At 45.5% G+C, this 17,157-nt stretch overlaps 3 protein-coding genes across 5 annotated transcripts in view; all 3 read left to right on the top strand.

Annotated features, from left to right (window-relative positions):
• Positions 1 to 1,678: 1,678 nt before the first annotated feature.
• LOC121177938 (ras-related protein O-RAL-like) lies at positions 1,679 to 4,315 on the top strand. Of its 3 annotated transcripts, none has more exons than XM_041032383.1 (6): positions 1,679 to 1,797; positions 2,547 to 2,574; positions 2,826 to 2,982; positions 3,060 to 3,268; positions 3,665 to 3,839; positions 4,119 to 4,315. In XM_041032383.1, exons 3-6 carry the CDS (start codon positions 2,869 to 2,871, stop codon positions 4,224 to 4,226), a joined length of 606 nt encoding a protein of 201 aa, XP_040888317.1. In that variant the 5' UTR covers positions 1,679 to 1,797; positions 2,547 to 2,574; positions 2,826 to 2,868; the 3' UTR covers positions 4,227 to 4,315. The 3 variants fall into 3 exon arrangements, with proteins under 3 accessions (XP_040888317.1, XP_040888316.1, XP_040888318.1); XM_041032382.1 differs by having other exon boundaries at positions 2,823 to 2,982; XM_041032384.1 differs by lacking the exon at positions 1,679 to 1,797 and adding an exon at positions 2,111 to 2,308 and having other exon boundaries at positions 2,823 to 2,982.
• Positions 4,316 to 4,462: 147 nt separating this feature from the next.
• faimb (Fas apoptotic inhibitory molecule b) lies at positions 4,463 to 10,261 on the top strand. Its single transcript, XM_041032386.1, has 5 exons — positions 4,463 to 7,360; positions 8,505 to 8,640; positions 8,871 to 9,099; positions 9,545 to 9,594; positions 9,888 to 10,261. Exons 2-5 carry the CDS (start codon positions 8,524 to 8,526, stop codon positions 10,035 to 10,037), a joined length of 546 nt encoding a protein of 181 aa, XP_040888320.1. The 5' UTR covers positions 4,463 to 7,360; positions 8,505 to 8,523; the 3' UTR covers positions 10,038 to 10,261.
• An 837-nt stretch (positions 10,262 to 11,098) lies between these two features.
• The window catches only part of agap1 (ArfGAP with GTPase domain, ankyrin repeat and PH domain 1), a 97,248-nt gene continuing 91,189 nt past the window's right edge, over positions 11,099 to 17,157 (top strand). The window contains exon 1 of the mRNA XM_041032219.1: positions 11,099 to 12,298. Within this exon, the coding sequence (XP_040888153.1) occupies positions 12,136 to 12,298 (163 nt within the window). The 5' untranslated portion in view covers positions 11,099 to 12,135. The remainder of the gene's footprint in view (positions 12,299 to 17,157) is intronic.

Genomic DNA, 17,157 nt, shown 5'->3' with positions numbered 1-17,157 from the left:
ACTGAGGGGACGTTTGTGACGCAGCCAGGTGAAAACACAGAACACACTCAGACTTGAATGTAAGACACATAAAACATTATGAAATACATAAAACATGTAATAAAAACATGTAGAACGTTTTCTAAGACCTCATATAACATTCAGTGTGGGTTACATCCAGCCACAGTCAGTGATTTCCTGTTATACTGACTTACTGTGTGTTTCCTGTGAATTCCACTCGTGTCATTCCTGAACATGGACATCAATATGCAGCGGCGCCTGCGCGCTCAAAGATTCAAAGACTGTCTAATAAGTTTTAATGGTTATACAGAAAAATGCTTCAGTACCATAGGAGATAAAAACAGAAAACACAGCCGAGGGTCAGTCAGTGTTAGTTATTCATTCTGGTCACCTTGTTCATATTAATTTTCATGACCAATGTTATTCACTGTGTTATTGTAGCAGCTCATAAACCCTAAGTAAACATCCCAGCATGCAAATAACCTGAGCCTCTCCAGTCAAATTCAACACAATCCGCAACAGCTTGGACTAATGAGTGTCTCAGACATGACAGGACGTCCTGGACAACAGCATTTGTTAGTAAAAACTCCAAACCAAATCAGCTCTGCACAACACGAGGCAGCAGCAGCAGCCTCTGTAGTAAAAGACAGAGCTGAGGTGACCTTTGACCTTTCAGCTGGTGATTATCATAAGGCAAAACAACATGAAGTGTAAAAACAGGTCAGGTCTGTTTCCCCCCTCACATGACCCCGTTTTTACTGAAACCCCATCAGTTTGATTTGACTTATTGTGACACAGCAGATTAATAACACACAGTTCAGTGCAGATCTGAATTCTGTGCCAGACTGATGATGCTACACGACAAAACATGTTTTCTTCACTTTAAATGCTTAGAGGTCATTTAAAGGGAAAGCCAGGGAAGTTAGATGTGGATGCATTTTACCTCATTACAGTCTGTTAGTCAGCGCCTCTCTGATTAGCATTGGATAAAGTAATGAAATGGCGCCATCTTTGTTCCAAATATGGGAATTACACGCTTGTTCCTTTATAACCTTTGAAAAGAACAGTATTTCATTGCTTATATTCTAAGAACGTTTTACTGATGAAGCAAACTCATGATAAACCCCAAAATATTTAAAGACGGGCTCGTTTTAATATCTGTCACTTTAACATTTGATATGTCTGCTTCAGGGGCTGATTTAATTATTTGAAAACAGACAAAGTATAAAATATGAAGAAAACATTTTAAACACCATTTCACAAAATAACACCGAATAACGTTTCTGACAACCACAAATAAAATAAAGCTCCGTTTAATGTATAAATGGATAAACAATAAATAAATAAATAAATTCATAGATAAACACGAGGAATTCCGTGACATCATTTCCTGTTAATGTTATCTGTTTCGCCCTGAGAGGAGGTAAAAGCTAAGATATATCACTCCGTGCTTTTCCCGGGTTCCTGAGTCCATGAGCTGTACTCGGTAGTAAAAGCGAGGAGCAGCGTTTTACGGTATAAACCACATCCGGTGTAAGTTTACTTTAAATCACATCACGTGACCGGTGTTCCTTCGTATCAAGCGTTATTTTTTGGTAAACACTGAATGAGGTTACGGCAGAGCTGGCGGTGCCATTTTCAGCCACAGAGTGAGTCCTCTCCTCTCCTCTGACATAGGCAATCTTTGGCTGAGTCCGGGTACTAGGTGGGGCAGAGGCTCCTGGTCAACTTGTAAAAGTTGAGTCTGCGTCGCTTTGAGGCGGACTTCTCACCGGGCGACAGGAAACACGTTAACAGGTGAGTAATCGGACTGTTTCGGCGTCGTTCGGGTCGGCGTGAAGCTCCCTCCGCTCCGCCGGGAAGCGTTTTAACGTCTGAGGGAGAGAAAGCGTTTTCTGTCGCTGTTTCACTAGCTAGCTAACAGCCTCGTGACTGACGGCCAGCGGCAGCCATTCGGGGGAGCCCCGCTCACGATTTGATCCAATCAGAGGCGTTGTTGAGGCGGAAGGCGGGCTCCGGGGTGGCTGTTCAGTGTCATGTAGAAAGTGTTTTACAGCTGTCAGCTGGTTAATACAGAGAGGAAGCTGTTGACAGGGTGAATGATAGTTCCTCTTTGAGCTCAGTCAGACCAATTATTCTTTTATTTCTTATCTGTTTCTGCAGCTGAGCTTGTTCAAAGTCTCTTCCATTATTCATTTAGCCCTGACAGCCTCTCACTGCACCGCTGCTCTGGCCTCATGTCAGTGTCCTTGCATTGACAGGCAGCTGGAAAGGTCACTGACGAGTGGGGTTTTCCACGAATGTCCCGGTAGTGTATTTACTCTTTATCAGAGGGCCCTTCATCTGAATCCTCACACACTGCTGCTGGAGCTCACTCAGGGGCCTCAGTCCCTGTGGGCCCAGTATTCTTCACTTTTCTTGTTGTTTCACAGAAAAAATGAAGAATATCAATTTTCATCCAGAGTTTCAACATCTTAGTCAGGTGACAGTTTTCCTGTGATAACATTAATGTTAATGATAATCCATAAATGTAATCTCTGTTGCAGGCCTGCGTCACAGTGCGGGAAGACTTTGGTAAGTAAGGAAATAACATTTCGAAACTAAATGTTTTAGATTTAATTTTTATGGAGAATTTATATTAAACAAAACTGCTTTTTTCATTATGTTAAATATTCAGTGTGTTTAATATTGATGGATCTGTGTGTGTGTGATACGAATCTGTCAGGCTCCTGTTTTAAATCAGTTTGTATGTGTTATGTACTTTTTGTTTTCCATCCTGTGCCGGTCTCTGCCGGTCTCTGCTGGTCTCTGCTGGTCTTCAGTAGTTAGGCGGAGCTGTGAGCTGCTGGACGGACGTAGACCAGAGTCATGGCCTCCGGCAAGAACAAGAACCAGACCTCTCTGGCTCTCCACAAGGTGATCATGGTGGGCAGCGGCGGAGTGGGAAAGTCCGCCCTCACCCTGCAGTTCATGTACGATGAGGTGAGACTTCAAGGCTGCATTTCCCATGAACCCTGCTGTTTCTGTTTGCTGTCACATAATGATTTCTCTGTCCGTAGTTCGTGGAGGATTACGAGCCCACCAAAGCCGACAGCTACAGGAAGAAGGTGGTCCTGGACGGTGAGGACGTCCAGATTGACATCCTGGACACAGCGGGTCAGGAGGACTACGCTGCCATTAGAGACAACTACTTCCGCAGCGGAGAGGGCTTCCTGCTGGTCTTCTCCATCACAGAGCAGGAGTCCTTCTCGGCCACGTCAGAGTTCAGGTCTGTGGACACTTACTGCCTTGTAAAACTCACCAGTGGAGTTTGCATCATGTAACTGGTTACCAGCTTTTCCAGTTTGTGAATCTTCTCAGCCATGTACCTGTGTCACAGCTCCATGCAGAAACATGGTTCCTTTCTGTGAGTTAAAAGCGGTAGATTCCCTTCTTTACACTGTTAAAGCAGAAACGATTGGGTTAAATTTCTCTGAAATCTCAGTGATCAGTGCTGTGAAAGAGCTCGTGGCCACCTCTTACTACAAGCCGCTGCTCTCTCTTCTTCTTTCACAGGTTTCTCGTAGCAAGGTCCGATTGTTCAGCTTTTCTTTACTTCCTCTTTATTCTGTTCATTTTCTGTGTGTGTGTGTGTGCTGGTAAACGCTGTGTGTGTCTGCGTCAGGGAGCAGATCCTGCGGGTGAAGGAGGAGGAGGCCATCCCTCTGCTCCTGGTGGGGAACAAGTCGGACCTGGAGGAGAGGCGGCAGGTTTCTGCCGATGAGGCCACGGCGAGAGCGAGCGAGTGGGGGGTTCAGTACGTGGAGACCTCGGCTAAGACGAGAGCCAACGTCGACAAGGTACAGAAACACAAGCGTCATGCGATGCTTCTTGTAACAGAAGCTAGCTTCTTTCCCTCTTGCTTCACACAGATTCAGGTTCGGTGCAGGCTTGCTCAAACGTGTCTTCACCTCAGTTCTTTTTGCCTGAAGGGAATTTACATGTGCTGGCGTCCACTTATGTGTTTCCCCTGATGGTTTCTTTTTTTTTTTTTAATTCAGCTTTGCTGCCTCAGCTCTGCCAGATATTCTGTGGTGACATCTACCTATTAACACCTCTCCCCCGTTTCCTCATCTCAGGTGTTCTTCGACCTCATGCGAGAGGTTCGTAAGAAGAAAATGTCCGAGAGCAAAGACAAAAACGGACCGAGTGGCAAGAAGAAGAAAAAGCACTGCTGCATACTTTAACCTCGAGGTGACAAGGTGCCAAAATCAGAAAAAAAACAAAACAAAAAAAAAACAAAGACGGAAAGAGCCGATCAATCAGCAGCTTCACACCATATAACTGTCTGAGAGCTGCACAGTTACTTTAAAACCAGTCCAGACACCAACCTTCACTTCAGCAGCAGACGAGGGAAGCACCTGGCCGTTAGCGCCCCGATCCCCCGCCTGCTCATTTTTTTGGGCATTTATTTTTTACACCCTGAGACGTATTTTTCTCCAAATGTATAACGTCCACCTTTCAAAGCGACAGTGACCTGATGTATTTGAGCTCATGTTGCCAGTTTCACCGGAGGAATCTCACTTCCATTGTTGTGTTTTAAAGTTGTCTGGTGACCTTGGCACTTCCCTGATTCTGCTTCCTCTTTATGTACAGATTCTGTTGAGTCAAACTGCTTGATGTGGCCAAAAGTATGTGGACATTTGTAATTGTCGAACATGCGATTGTGACACCGAGGGGCGTGAATGTGCTGCTCTAACAGCCTCCGCTCTTCTGGCTTCAGTCTTTCTATCAGACGTAGAACCTGCCGCAGGGATTTGCTCCCGCTCGGTGAGGTCCAGCTCCGAGGCTGGGCGATCGGGTCCTAGCTGGTGTTCCAGTTCATGCCGTAGGAGATGGATGGGGCTGAGGTCAGGGCTTTGTGCAGACCCGGCAAGTTCCTCCACACTAAGCTGAGAAAATCATTTCATCCTGATGGTGATGGAGCAGGAATGTGTTTGTGGAGCAGGTTGATGTTTTGTTGCACCGCTGTGTGTTGGGGCCTCCAAGGTGATAATCCAAGTTTCCGTCCAAATTGTAGCTCAAATTTCAGCTGACGTTCTAGTAAATCTGAAGAAGAAGATGCACATGAATCATGTTTCCAAACAGCTGGTGGAGCTGTTTCTCCAGTCGGTGCCTTTAAAGAGGAGGTGGGCCGTGTTCACCTGTTCATCTGCAGGTTAACAAACTCACCTCTTGTTTGTTTTGATGCTCAGAAGAGTCAGTGCTGTGGCCAAAGTCTGTTTCATTTATGCATCAGTGTTACGTTTCCCCAGAGCTTCATCTGACAATCTGACAGGCCTCAGACCTCAGACTGTGTCTGACACAGGTGAGGCCACGAACTGCATTAACCTGGACGATCGCTGTTGTCGTCCACTGTGTAGGAGCCGTGTAGTGTCCATGTCCGTGTGTCCTTTTGTTTCCTCCAGAGCTTTGCTGAGCACTTTTCCAATAACAGCGACGAAGCCCCGGGCTGTTTGTTTAAAGAGAGTTCACAGGAAGCACCGAGTCTTTTTAATGTGGAAAACAAAGACAAAGGACAAACAGGTTTGGGAAGCTGCCGCTTCAGAGGGAAACTCTCACGTCATTTTTCTGGATGTTTTGACAATCTTTGTAAAAGTTGTGGGGGTTTTTTTCGTCGCCATGTCTCGGCAGAGAAAATGATATTGTCAGACTGAAGGATCCAGTGTGAGATTTTGTGCCTTAAACTGTCTTTCGTGGTCCCTGTTGTCTCTGTTAAGCAGTTTTCAAACCGTGTGATCTCTTGGAGTTGGTCAGTAGCCTCAGCGCGTGCGATACGTCTCTTTTAAACTGTGCTATTTCGGTTTTGAAGCCAAAATGTTTTGTTCAACACTCTGTCAGTCGTCAATTTTTCTTTTTCATGAGTTCTCTCCCTTAATTTTGCTTCTGTTTTGGGTCTTTCACACATTCCTGATATATAAAGACACTTCAGACACTCCTTTTATATGAAAGCTTTATTCTCCACCTCCCTACAGACACAAGTATAATTTATAATCAACTTTAAAAGGGATCTACTATTTAAATCTCTTGCCTCATTATCCTGAAGACTGTTGTATTTATGGCGTCTGTGGTTTGATGGGACTTGTTCTGCTGCACTTCGAGCTGAAATCAGTGTGTTTGTGTTGTTGTGGACTCACAGACGATGTCATATCCCTTTGATAATAAAATGAAAGAGACTGATCAGTGATGCTTCGTTTGTGCCCATCAGACGGGTTTAATCAAACCTCCTGCAGGTGTCACCTGTGCATTTTATTTCATTTTTGCTTTATTGAAATGTATAAAAATGTGTTATCAGGCAGATATGAGATTAATTATTAATTATTAATAACAGGAACTATAAACAGTAAGTTAAAGGAAAGAAAGGTGACACTTCAGTTCACAGCAGGTCGACTGAACATGTGACATTCATCTTCAATTCAACAGGAAACCAAGTTTTTAAAAATGAATGAATAATGGATGAAATTCTGCTTTTATTGTTTTACCTGAAAACAGAAGCAGATAAAAATCCAAACTTTATAGGAAATAAAGTCAGGACTGCTCACTGGACTCAGACAGATCCTGTTATTAGGATTATCTTATTATAATATTATAATATTTGAGTTTATTTCCCATGTGAAAAGAAAAACTGAAGATTGAATGAACTGCTGTGTTGATTAACTCCATTGTCACATTGGACACTAGATGGCGCTTTAAGTTAATGTTTGAAAAGTGACTCAGTTAATCATCAGACCATCTTATTAAAAACTGACCAAACTATTTCATGTATTTTTATTCTGGAAGAAAAATAAATTCTCTGATGAGCAACAGTTTTAACATCAGACATTTTACTGAAGAGGCCTGTTTCAGGTGTTTGACCTTTAACCTCAGCAGAAGGATGTTTTTACTTGCAGGTAATTCAAAATGGCAATATGTAAATAACGTTTTTGCTGCGTCAGAAATGTGAAACGAATCCTCAGACTCTGCTCCATCTCCTGGAATTGACTGTTTATGTTGCAGACACTTCCTCTGAAGCTCAGTGAAAGTATCTCCCATCTACAAGCTGTTATCCTGAAACGTCTGTCAACAACAGCACCGAGAGAAACAGTTCAGGCTCATCACATCAGATGAAAGCGATGGCTTTGTTGTTTTTCAGGAATGCAGCTCTGCATGAAGTGAAACATGGACCTGATCTCATCTCAGCTCTTATCTCATATTAGACCACGTTACATAATGATCCAGACTCTTTACCTGAAACAGGTGGAACTCGTCTGACCAGCAGCAGCGGCTCGTCCTCGTCCTCTGATTGTAACGTGGCTCACCTCCTGCAGCAGGGACGTTGTCGGTATGTTCATCCAGCTTTACGTTCACTGATTCCAGCTGATACAGCAGATTCAGAACATTTTCACGCCCCTATACTTTGAGTAATTCAAATAAAATTCAGTAAATAAAAGATTATTATAAGTAAAAGACTGAGACGGGAGACGTCCAGGTTCACTAAAATCCAAACAATAAAAAGAACATGGGTCTTTAGTCCTACGTCTCAGCAAACCTTTGCCCTGCTGAAGTGCTGCTGAGAAAAACAAGCTCTTCCTAATCCAAATGTTTGACCTTTGACCTCCCTGTGGAAAAAGAGAGGAAGAATAAAATCAAAGTGTTATGATGGACAGAGAGTTCCTCATGCACACTGCTGTGTTGAGTCCAGAGGCGATTTTTTTTTTTACACTTCCTTCCTTCTGTGAAGATGCGACTCAGTGAGAGTTTTACTGTTACCCAATTTGGCTGCAGCTCAGATATGAGACTCATTAAAGTGTCTGTAGATCCAGTGTCTTCTGGAAACAACAGCACAATAGCAGCTTTGTCTGAGTCACTGCTGGAGCCTTCAAAGCTGCTTTCTGGGCTTAAAGACAGAACAGAGACTCCTGCTGGATGCAGCGCTGCACATACCGACAGCCTCAGTCAGCTGCTGGTGGCCAGTCACTTCTGCCTGCTTCTGCTAATGTTCATGATGAGACCTTTTTGGTTCTTGGAAAATGACTTTTGGGAAAGAAAATTCAATTTGATTCAGAATGCATTATTCACCCCTCAGCAGGCAGTTTGCAAACGGCTTGATCTCTCCTGAAAAACAAAAACCCTGTTAACTTTTTACCTGGATAAAGGAAGGAAGTGTCACTTTACTTCTCTGAGTTTAGGAAATAACGTCCGTACAGCCTCATTTAGTGGTTGAAGGACAGTGTCCCAGCTAAGCGTCACATAAAGAGGGGGGATGTCTTGTCTCTCAAACAAACCTGAGACACAAATCAAAGCCTGTCCTAATTGTCTGTGGCAGTATAGAGTGAGCTCTCGTCTGTAAGCCTCTTACAGTAATGCACCTGCTGCTGAGCCGACACCACGGCTGAGCAGAGCGGGACAGGACGAGCACTCCTCATATTCAGCCCCTGAAGATGACGTTTCGGCTGATTTTCTGATTTTCCAACGTCCATGACAAGATCGTGAGGAGTGTCCGAGATGCTGAGTGGAGACCTGGTCGCCGTGTGGGAGGTGGCGCTGAGTGACGGCGTTTACAGGATTGAGTTTGCTCATGGCACCACCACAGGGAAACGTATCGTTTATGTCAACGGACAGGTGAGACCCTGTTTGTGTCTGATGTGAATGTATGTCAGTGATTTCCAACCGTTTTTGCCTTGTAACCGTTTCAGAGGTAGTTTACTTATGACACCACATCATTAATTCTCTAGTTTGAGTGTCTTTTCAAGGTCTCAGTAGGTAAAAGCATCTAAACCTCTAAATTTACACAGAAAATGTCCAGTAGCATGTGTTTATCTGTCAGTCATAAAAGGAGGTTTCCTCAACAGGAAGTCATCAGAAAAGACTGGATGTTCAAGCTGGTTGGAAAGGAAACCTTCACAGTCGGAGGTACGAACACTAAAGCCACCATAAACATCGAGGCCATCAGCGGGTTCGCCTACGAGTACACGCTGGACATGGACGGGAAGAGTCTGCAGAAGTTCACGGACAACAGAGCCAAGACCACCAAAACCTGGCTGCTCAAAGTGGACGGAGAGGACTGCAGGGTCGTGCTGGGTGAGCTGGACGATTTCACTGCTGCTGACTTTACTTTTTACTGACTGTGCAGCTGCAGAGTGGGCCAGCGTTTGCAGGAGGGAATGCAGGTGAAGACTTGACCCACTGTAGTATAATCTGCTCAGGCTGAGGTCAGTGCAGTTATTTCAGGAAACATGACAACCAGCAGCAACCTGGATGGACAAGAGAGACCGAACCTGTGGCATCTTTATAACAGAACCTCAGGGACGTACGTTCAGCTGTAATCAGAGACAGTTACAGTCAGGTCCTTCTGGTTGCACAGAGACGAGCACTAAAGACAAGAAGGTCAAATCAACCAATAAATGAATTCACATTTTGTAAATGCTAATATGTAAAATATATTTTTATTTTCACTCAGACCAGTAAAGATGTGTATGTTCTGTTGCATTAAAATAAATAAAAAAAACTTCTGTTTTTCCAACAGAAAAGGACACAATGGATGTTTGGTGCAACGGACAGAAAATGGACACAATGGTGAGAGTCAGTTAGTTAACCTGCCTGAGTTCAGCTATATGTGAATAATTTGACATCTGTAGGTAAACTCTTGTCCTACATGAAGACAGATGTTTCCATCCTCTGAAGCATTTCTTTCAAAATAAAATTTAAAGTATTGAAAGGAAACATGCCACTGCTGTGCTGACAGTGAAACCAAATTTAGAATTACATAAAGATATATAAGATATAGAAAACTTGAATACCTTCCTGACTGTACACCTCCCAAACTGTGAATGGAAACCTAAAACTGTCTTTCCGTCGACTGTCCACAGGGAGAGTTTGTGGACGACGGCACAGAGACACACTTCATGGTGGGGGAACATGAGTGCTGCATCAAGGCTACGAGCAGTGGGAAGAAAAAGAGCGGCATTGTGCACTATTTACTGCTGGACGGAGAGAAAATACCAGCTTCTGCACAATAGTGCTGGACCAGACTGTTGGAACAGAGCTGAGCATCCAAAGAGACTCTGTGAATGAAGTATTTGAGTCCAACATACAAATACAGAGCAGCATCACTGGCTGTGCTTTATGAGGAGGCATCAGAACTTCCTGTTTTTCATCATTTAGTTGGTTTTATTTGAAATTTAGAAAATACGGGTGCAAGTATGTTCATGTAAATATAGTAAATAAACACTGGGGTGTGCAACATTAACTCTGCAGCTTGACTCATTTGTCCTGTCCACCTTTATTTTGAAAGGGCCCAGCATTTCACAAATGTCAAAAATAAATAAATTGAAAGAGAAATTAAGCTGTTTTTGCTTCAGACGTTTGTGCGCAGCCTCCACGCAGTGACTATCTGCTTGAATGCTGCTTCGTCAAGTAAGCAGCAGTTAGCGTGACGAAGACCGGAAAACCAACGGAGTGGTATTCAAAATAAAAGCACTGGCTATGTCACAAATTTGAGGATTGAGGTGTATTGGTTTCTGAGAGGGGAGGGCTCATTTAGACTAACTGGCACTGTAGATGTATGATGGTGTGAGTTCATAATAGAAATGAATAGTGTGTGAAACAGACATTTTCCCAAATTACTTTTTATCATAACATCTGTTAAGCGTGTGAAACCGGATACATGCATCATCACATACAGCTAATTTTATGGAAATAAAAGGAGAAGAGCATCAAAGGTAAAAAGAAAACAAAAAAACAAAAACAGACTCCCAGAATAAACTGTAAATGTCAAAACTGTGATTATGCATTTATCATAGACTTTAATGTAAATTTTAATTTAGCTTTCAGCTGCGTCCCAGTCTTCTTCGGCAGATAGCTCCCTCCCTCCGCTGTCTCCACGCGGTGCCGGCGGAGCCAGCGGGGATCGTTATTCCTTTATTTTATCCTTTAAAGACGGATCGACGTGGAAACACACCGGGTGTACTTTGAAAATCCGCAGCGGAGCTCGCGTTGGTCGTTGTGTGTAACTTGAGCCGGTGGGAGGAAACACATTGACGGTAATGACGTTCCCGGCTGGGATACAGTGGCTCCGGTCTACACGGGATGGACTTCACCGCTCGGGAAGGGGTAAAGACTGAGCGCTCGGGCGCCGTGTGCGGGACTTACCTGTAATATACGTGTCATCTACAACACCTGGATTGATTCTGGAGGCGCACGAGCGCCGCTGGGCTCCAGGTGTCGGGGTTTAATCTTGACTGGGGGCGTAATTTTGCGCAGCTGGTCCCGGAGCGGAGACAAAACAACGGAGGGACGGGAACAGGCATCATCACTACCCCTCCACGATCCACTAAGTGTTGATCAAGCTGCCGCACTGTTACCAGCTGCTGATTTACTTTAGATTTTTTAAAACGTACGATGTGGTCTCCTCCTCAAGGCTTTAACGTCCCACTCAGTCGTTATGTAAAACGGACTTTAACGGCTGAAAATCGGTGAGTTTTCCATCTCTCCCCGGCTTGGAAGCTACAGCTAGTTAGCTTTAGCCGGCTAACCCTAGCCACCTAGCAGCAAGGCCGTTTTTATCCTCCTCGCCTGGTCAGTTATGACTGTAAGTGACCGCAAAAGCTCGTTTAACTCCAGCTAAACCCGAGCAAGAGTCGTTTTAACCGCGCACGGACTGTGAGGATATGGGGAGGTGGTGCTCAGACTGCCGCACATCTGTCGCCTCACCGGAATCGGGAGCCGGGACAACCCGGGGAACAGCTGCCCTGACCGGCCAGTAGCAGCAGTCCGGCCGCGTCGGCCAAAACAACCCTGGAGATATCACTCACTTTAAAACATCCAGGGATGTAGAGGAGGAGAAAGTGTTTTATTTATCTTGAAAGAATAAACTGCTATTGCTGTTTAAATTGATTAAGAACCTGCTGGTGAATATTGGGCGAAGTTGATCAGGATACAGAGGGAAAAAGCATGAACTAAGGTTTGTCGGAGGTTCTCTCTCCTCCTGGAGGTCACAGCTCTCAGCTTCTTATTTGTCAGCCTCTACCTTCCTACAAACACCCCGTCTCATCAAGTCCAGCAAGGGTCTGCAGATTTTTGTGGGGGCATTTTGGGATCCAGAAAGGAGTCGCAGTGATGAACTACCAGCAGCATCTCGCCAACTCGGCCGCCATCCGAGCCGAGATCCAGAGGTTTGAGTCCGTCCACCCCAACATCTACTCCATCTACGAGCTGCTGGAGCGGGTGGAGGAGCCGCTGCTGCAGAACCAGATCCGGGAGCATGTCATCGCCATTGAAGGTAGGACGGGCAGGGAGAGGATACTGCTGAATGTGGGGATGGAGGTGTTAAAATGCCCCTCAGATCCTGTCAGGCTTTTAATCTGATCCAAGGTGATTCTGAATATCAGTGTTAATGCATGATTGTCATAGCATCATGCATCATGTGTGTTCCAGTAAAAAGAAAAGTGGGATTTTAAAAGGACCCTGGTTTTTACTGAGGATGTGTCACAGGGCAGTTGTTAGCTTTATGTGATTAGCTGAGAGGTGGAGGGTTGGCAGAATGAGCTCTGTTTCTGCCAAGTCCTTTGGGTCATATGAGGTGATGAGGATGATGATGATGATGGCATGGTTTTTTAGAAAAGATTCACTTCCTGTGAAGTTTCTGTGTCATGCCTGACTGTTTGGAACTGTGTCTTCTCCACCCAGACGGGAAGCTGCTCTGGTTGTTTTGCGTTATTCGACTTTTGTGTTCTATATGATTAAAAAGAAAATGATTGCAGTTTTGTTTCTTCCTGGATGTTCATTCATTTCTGCTACAGTGGGACAGTAATGGAAGGAGCTTGGCATGGAGCAGATTTGTAGAATAGTTCGTGTTTTTGGGGTCTTAAACAAATGTGGGTGCAAAATTGCAACCTAAACTGAATCAGAGTGTGCATGAGGACCAGTTTACGTGTTGTTGTTGTTAGAGACAGTAGCACAGGGGAGAAGCACTTTAGTGAGCGCGCTCAGTGGCCACACAGCTGCACAGCTGTTGGAGCTACATAACACAATAGTCAGAGCTGACTCTCTGTTCCTCTGTTCATTTCCATTTTCCCTGAATTCAGTGGCACATGGTGACTCACTCTGCCTGCTTTCATGCTGGAAATGACCCAAAACAGCAGCAGCAGCAGCAGCACTGTCATCTTCTTTCTTTGCCCCTCGGCGCACATCTGGACATGTCGCTCAGATTCATGTCATGTTACGCAACCTCTCAGCTCGAGAGGCCGCCGTCCTAACTGTGTGTTTGTGTTGATATGTAAATAAATAGTCCATTTGTCTGAGACAGACTTGTGCTGCTGCTATCAGTCGATTCCTGACTCTCATTAAGCAGGTGAGGCCGTCGACACTTGGCCTAGTTCCGGCGCCGTGACTCACATCTCCACATGTTCTGCGGCGCTGTGGGGCTCATTTGCATGTGAGGTGTGTTTGAGGATGGATGGAAGTCCTGCCAGCCAGGTGACACTGACCCACTTTCTGTGTTTGGCCTCAGAGCTGTGGCTGCATGAAGAGAAAGCAGCCCTGCACAGAAATCAGGCTGCAGGTCCTCCTCTGCCTGCTGTGAACATTACCCACTTTGTTTCCCCACAGCAGGAAACATAGTTTGGCTTTATTCATGGGGAGATTTTTAACAAACAGGTTTGTCCTCTAAGGGTTTTACAGACTCAGATTGGACTTAAAACGCTTTATAACACAGATAATTAAGAGCAGAGGGAGAGAAGCCACATCAGAAAGTAGGAGAACCAGATTTTTGTCAGTTAAGTTCCTTGTAATTCTGGTTTCCAGCGATATGATAGAGCCAAAGAATGATATTATAACAACTGTCAGGTTTCATTCAGGTTGGTGCTGTGGCCTGTCAGAGGAAATAGCTGGCTACCACAGGTAGAGAGTAGATGACAGTAGATGAGAGTAGAACAGGTGGAGTGCAGCAGGCCTGCTTTAATCTTTCCGGCCTCTTTATCAGCACTGCTCTCCAGTAACACGGCCGTTTCTTTTCCACTTCAGCCTTTGTCTCCCGCTGCTTTTGTCTTGATTTTGTCGGCGGTCCCGCCTACAGTCAGTGAACGCACCATGTGACCCAGTTAGCCCTCAGTGCTGTGTGTTTGTTCACCCTCCAGGCTCTGTGTATCCTCTCTCATTTGTCAGGATTGTACCCACATAATGCTCATTCTCAGGTTTCAGCCGTTTGTGCCGGCTCTGAGGCAACTCCTGTCTTATTCAGGGCCGACGTGGGATGAAGCAAGGCACTGAGACAGGCGGGGTTTGGGGTTCAACTCCCGCTAAAACCACCTGTAGAAAAATAAAGGTTCCTGTGCTGTCAGAGAATGAAGTGAACACCGTTTACATTCAGGTTTTGGTCTTTTTCTGGTCTCAGAGTTTTCCTGTTCTGGTCAAACTACACGTCACGACTCAACACGAAAGGATGAAAAGAAAGGAAGGAAAAAAATCTGTAAAACATCAGAACAGCTCGAACTCGACAGCGACGAACAGGAGCAGTGGTCCTGTGATGACTCTGGGCTTTTTGATCCCAAAGTCTGCGTCAGACTTCAGGATCAGGGACTCAGAGACGAACGGTGTCACATCAGAGGAATCGGTGTTTGCAGTGGCTTGTTTACTTGTTTGTTGATTGCCACGCACTTTCCCTCAGTGATCACACAGCATCAGAACAATGTTATTGTGCCAAACTGAAGCTGGCGGCAGATCATCGGTCAGAAAGCGGTTATGTAACGCTGCGGCTGATTGACGCCTGGTAATAACAGCAGGAAGAAGTCACAGGGATGCTTTTAAACGAGGGTTTTAGCCGTTACATAACTGCGGCCGCTGCCAGCACGCCAGTCTGTCTTGAGAAATTACGCTGATATCTCTGCACCTTTTGTCCATAAAGCCCCCCCCGCCCCCAACCCACCCATGCTGACTGCACCAGATTAGGGCCAACTGCAGACATTATGTTCTCTCTGTAAAGTGGTTGTGTACTTGTGTGTTTTTCAAGCCTCAGTCATTTGTTTTCCTGCAGGCCTTCTTTCATTAGGCCTAATGTACGAGGCGAAGCATGAGTCATCGTCATCATCGGACTCAAGTACAGTGAGCGCGCTCAGTGGAGGCGGGGAGGCAGCATCACAAACCGATGATGTGCCTGTGCGTTAGGACGGAGCAGCTGACTGTGTCTGAACAGGATGTTTTACAGGTTTAGTTTGTACACTTTCATCAGTAACACCGTCACCACTGATCTGTATCATACCTGGAAACAGCTGTGCAGTAAAATGATGTCTCATCATCAGCTGTAATCATGCATCTCAACTCTTTGGCGTCCAGCTGTGATGCGTTGCTTCATGTGTGAGGGTCAAACGTAGTCTGATGTGAAATCCACCAGTGAGACGAGGTTAACTGGGATCTGTGGGATTAGCTGTAGATCACGACTTCTCCTTTTTCCTTTAATCTGCCTCCAGTGTGTTATATGGATCAGATCAGATTAACTGGACTGACAGAGAGCTGGATCCAGGTGTAAGAGCTGTGCTCATTAATAATGATTTCTAATTAGTCCCAGGGCTGGTGATAACGTAGGAACATAAGAGAATCATCACACAAAAGCTGGTGTATGGAGACGCTTTAACCGTCCCCGGGCCGCCCTGAAACGCTTAGCATCAGTGCATCACATCACAGTGCTTCTGCTCGCGCTGCATTCGTCCACAGAACGAGATTAACGAGGTAACGAGTGTCCCCAAGCAGGTCCTGTGTGGTCGGCTCCACGAGCTCGATCGATCGGTCTGCGGAGGAAGCAGCCCGGTGGGTGGGGGGGGGGCTGGGGTACATCGATGCAGGAGGAAATGTCAGATGTGTGATATGTGGGAGTGGGAGGGATTCACTGTCATCACACTGCTGTCTGAGAGGATTGATCCACATTAAAAACCTTAATACCAAGTCAAATGTTCTGTGCAGCTGGTTTGACAGTGTGTGAGCCTGAAACCTTCCTGTACCTGTGTGTTGAGGGTAGTAAGGTCCCCTCTGCTTCACACTCAGCCCAGCCAGCAGAGGGACACAAGGCAAGGGAATACGTCAATTTCATCAGTCTGTTTTCAGATGTCCTCACTTGTTGGTGTTACTGGACTCAGCTCAGGAAAGGTCACCTGTGAGCGACGGTGCTAAAAATACATCGGCTGCTTACTCTGACTCCACCGTCCACCGTCCATCGTCCATCCTCTCCCTGCTGCTGCTGCTGCCTCCAGGGTCCCAGTGGGAAATGTAGTTATCAGCCGTTCCTCTTTGTGTGTGTGTGTGTGTGTGTGTGTGTGTGTGTGTGTGTGTGTGTGTGTGTGTGTGCTTAATATCCAAACACATGACTGCACTCGAATGTTTGAACGTTTGTCCTTTGACGTCTTTATCAGACTCTGTTTGGTTGGAGGTGGTTTGCTGAGGAAGTAGAAGCCAAAGATGTTGTTTTGTGTGAATGATGGTAAGATGGTGATGGAGCAGACACATGATGGAGCTGAGCACTTTAAGTCCCATAATCAGAGTTAAAAACAGCCTCCGGGCCACGAGCCCCCTTATTATACAACAGTGAAAACCGTGTGTGTGTGTGTGTGTGTGTGTGTGTGTGTGTGTGTGTGTGTGTGTGTGTGTGTGTGTGTGTGTGTGTGTGTGTGTGGGGTCTTTTCCCCCAAAGTAGAGGACATACAGAAGAATTTAATGGAACAGCTGCTCCTTTAAACTACTCTTATTCCTTGAAGCAGAGCAGTAATGAATGAACAGACCCGTCTTGTTGCTCCAGGTGAAGTGTGAAACACACACACTGCCTCCGACAGAGATATACTCTCATGAAGTCCTTTCATCAGTCCAGAGTCTTGACCTCTCCGTCCTTTAATCACGGTGTCACTGCCCAGCCAGAGAGATGTGGACAGAAGACCTGACTGACTCACAGGCTGAAATCAAACCCTCATTCTGCTGAAAACACCATCAGCTGTCCAAATGTGCTGCGGTGTGTCGACGTGATTACAGCTGAGCGGAGCAGACACATTCACTGAGAGGCTGAGCTGCGTTCACTGACACGTTGGCTCCACCTTTTGCTTGTGCAGAGCCTAAAAGCTGGTTTTAATGTGCTGTTTTCTGCTGCTGGTTGTTTTCCTG

Source organism: Toxotes jaculatrix, chromosome 24 (assembly GCF_017976425.1).
Source record: "Toxotes jaculatrix isolate fToxJac2 chromosome 24, fToxJac2.pri, whole genome shotgun sequence".
Lineage (NCBI taxonomy): Eukaryota > Metazoa > Chordata > Actinopteri > Toxotidae > Toxotes > Toxotes jaculatrix.
Note: the sequence above shows the minus strand (reverse complement) of the source record. Positions and strands in the feature narration are given on the sequence as shown.

Bases quoted from the DNA above. Each gene is read 5' to 3' on its own strand.
- LOC121177938 (XM_041032383.1), top strand. From the start codon at position 2,869: ATGGCCTCCGGCAAGAACAAGAACCAGACCTCTCTGGCTCTCCACAAG. The intron at 3,269-3,664 runs GTCTGTGGACAC...TGTCTGCGTCAG, and splicing joins TCGGCCACGTCAGAGTTCAG to GGAGCAGATCCTGCGGGTGA. The intron at 3,840-4,118 runs GTACAGAAACAC...TCCTCATCTCAG, and splicing joins CGAGAGCCAACGTCGACAAG to GTGTTCTTCGACCTCATGCG.
- faimb (XM_041032386.1), top strand. From the start codon at position 8,524: ATGCTGAGTGGAGACCTGGTCGCCGTGTGGGAGGTGGCGCTGAGTGAC. The intron at 8,641-8,870 runs GTGAGACCCTGT...TTTCCTCAACAG, and splicing joins TCGTTTATGTCAACGGACAG to GAAGTCATCAGAAAAGACTG. The intron at 9,100-9,544 runs GTGAGCTGGACG...TTTTTCCAACAG, and splicing joins GGACTGCAGGGTCGTGCTGG to AAAAGGACACAATGGATGTT.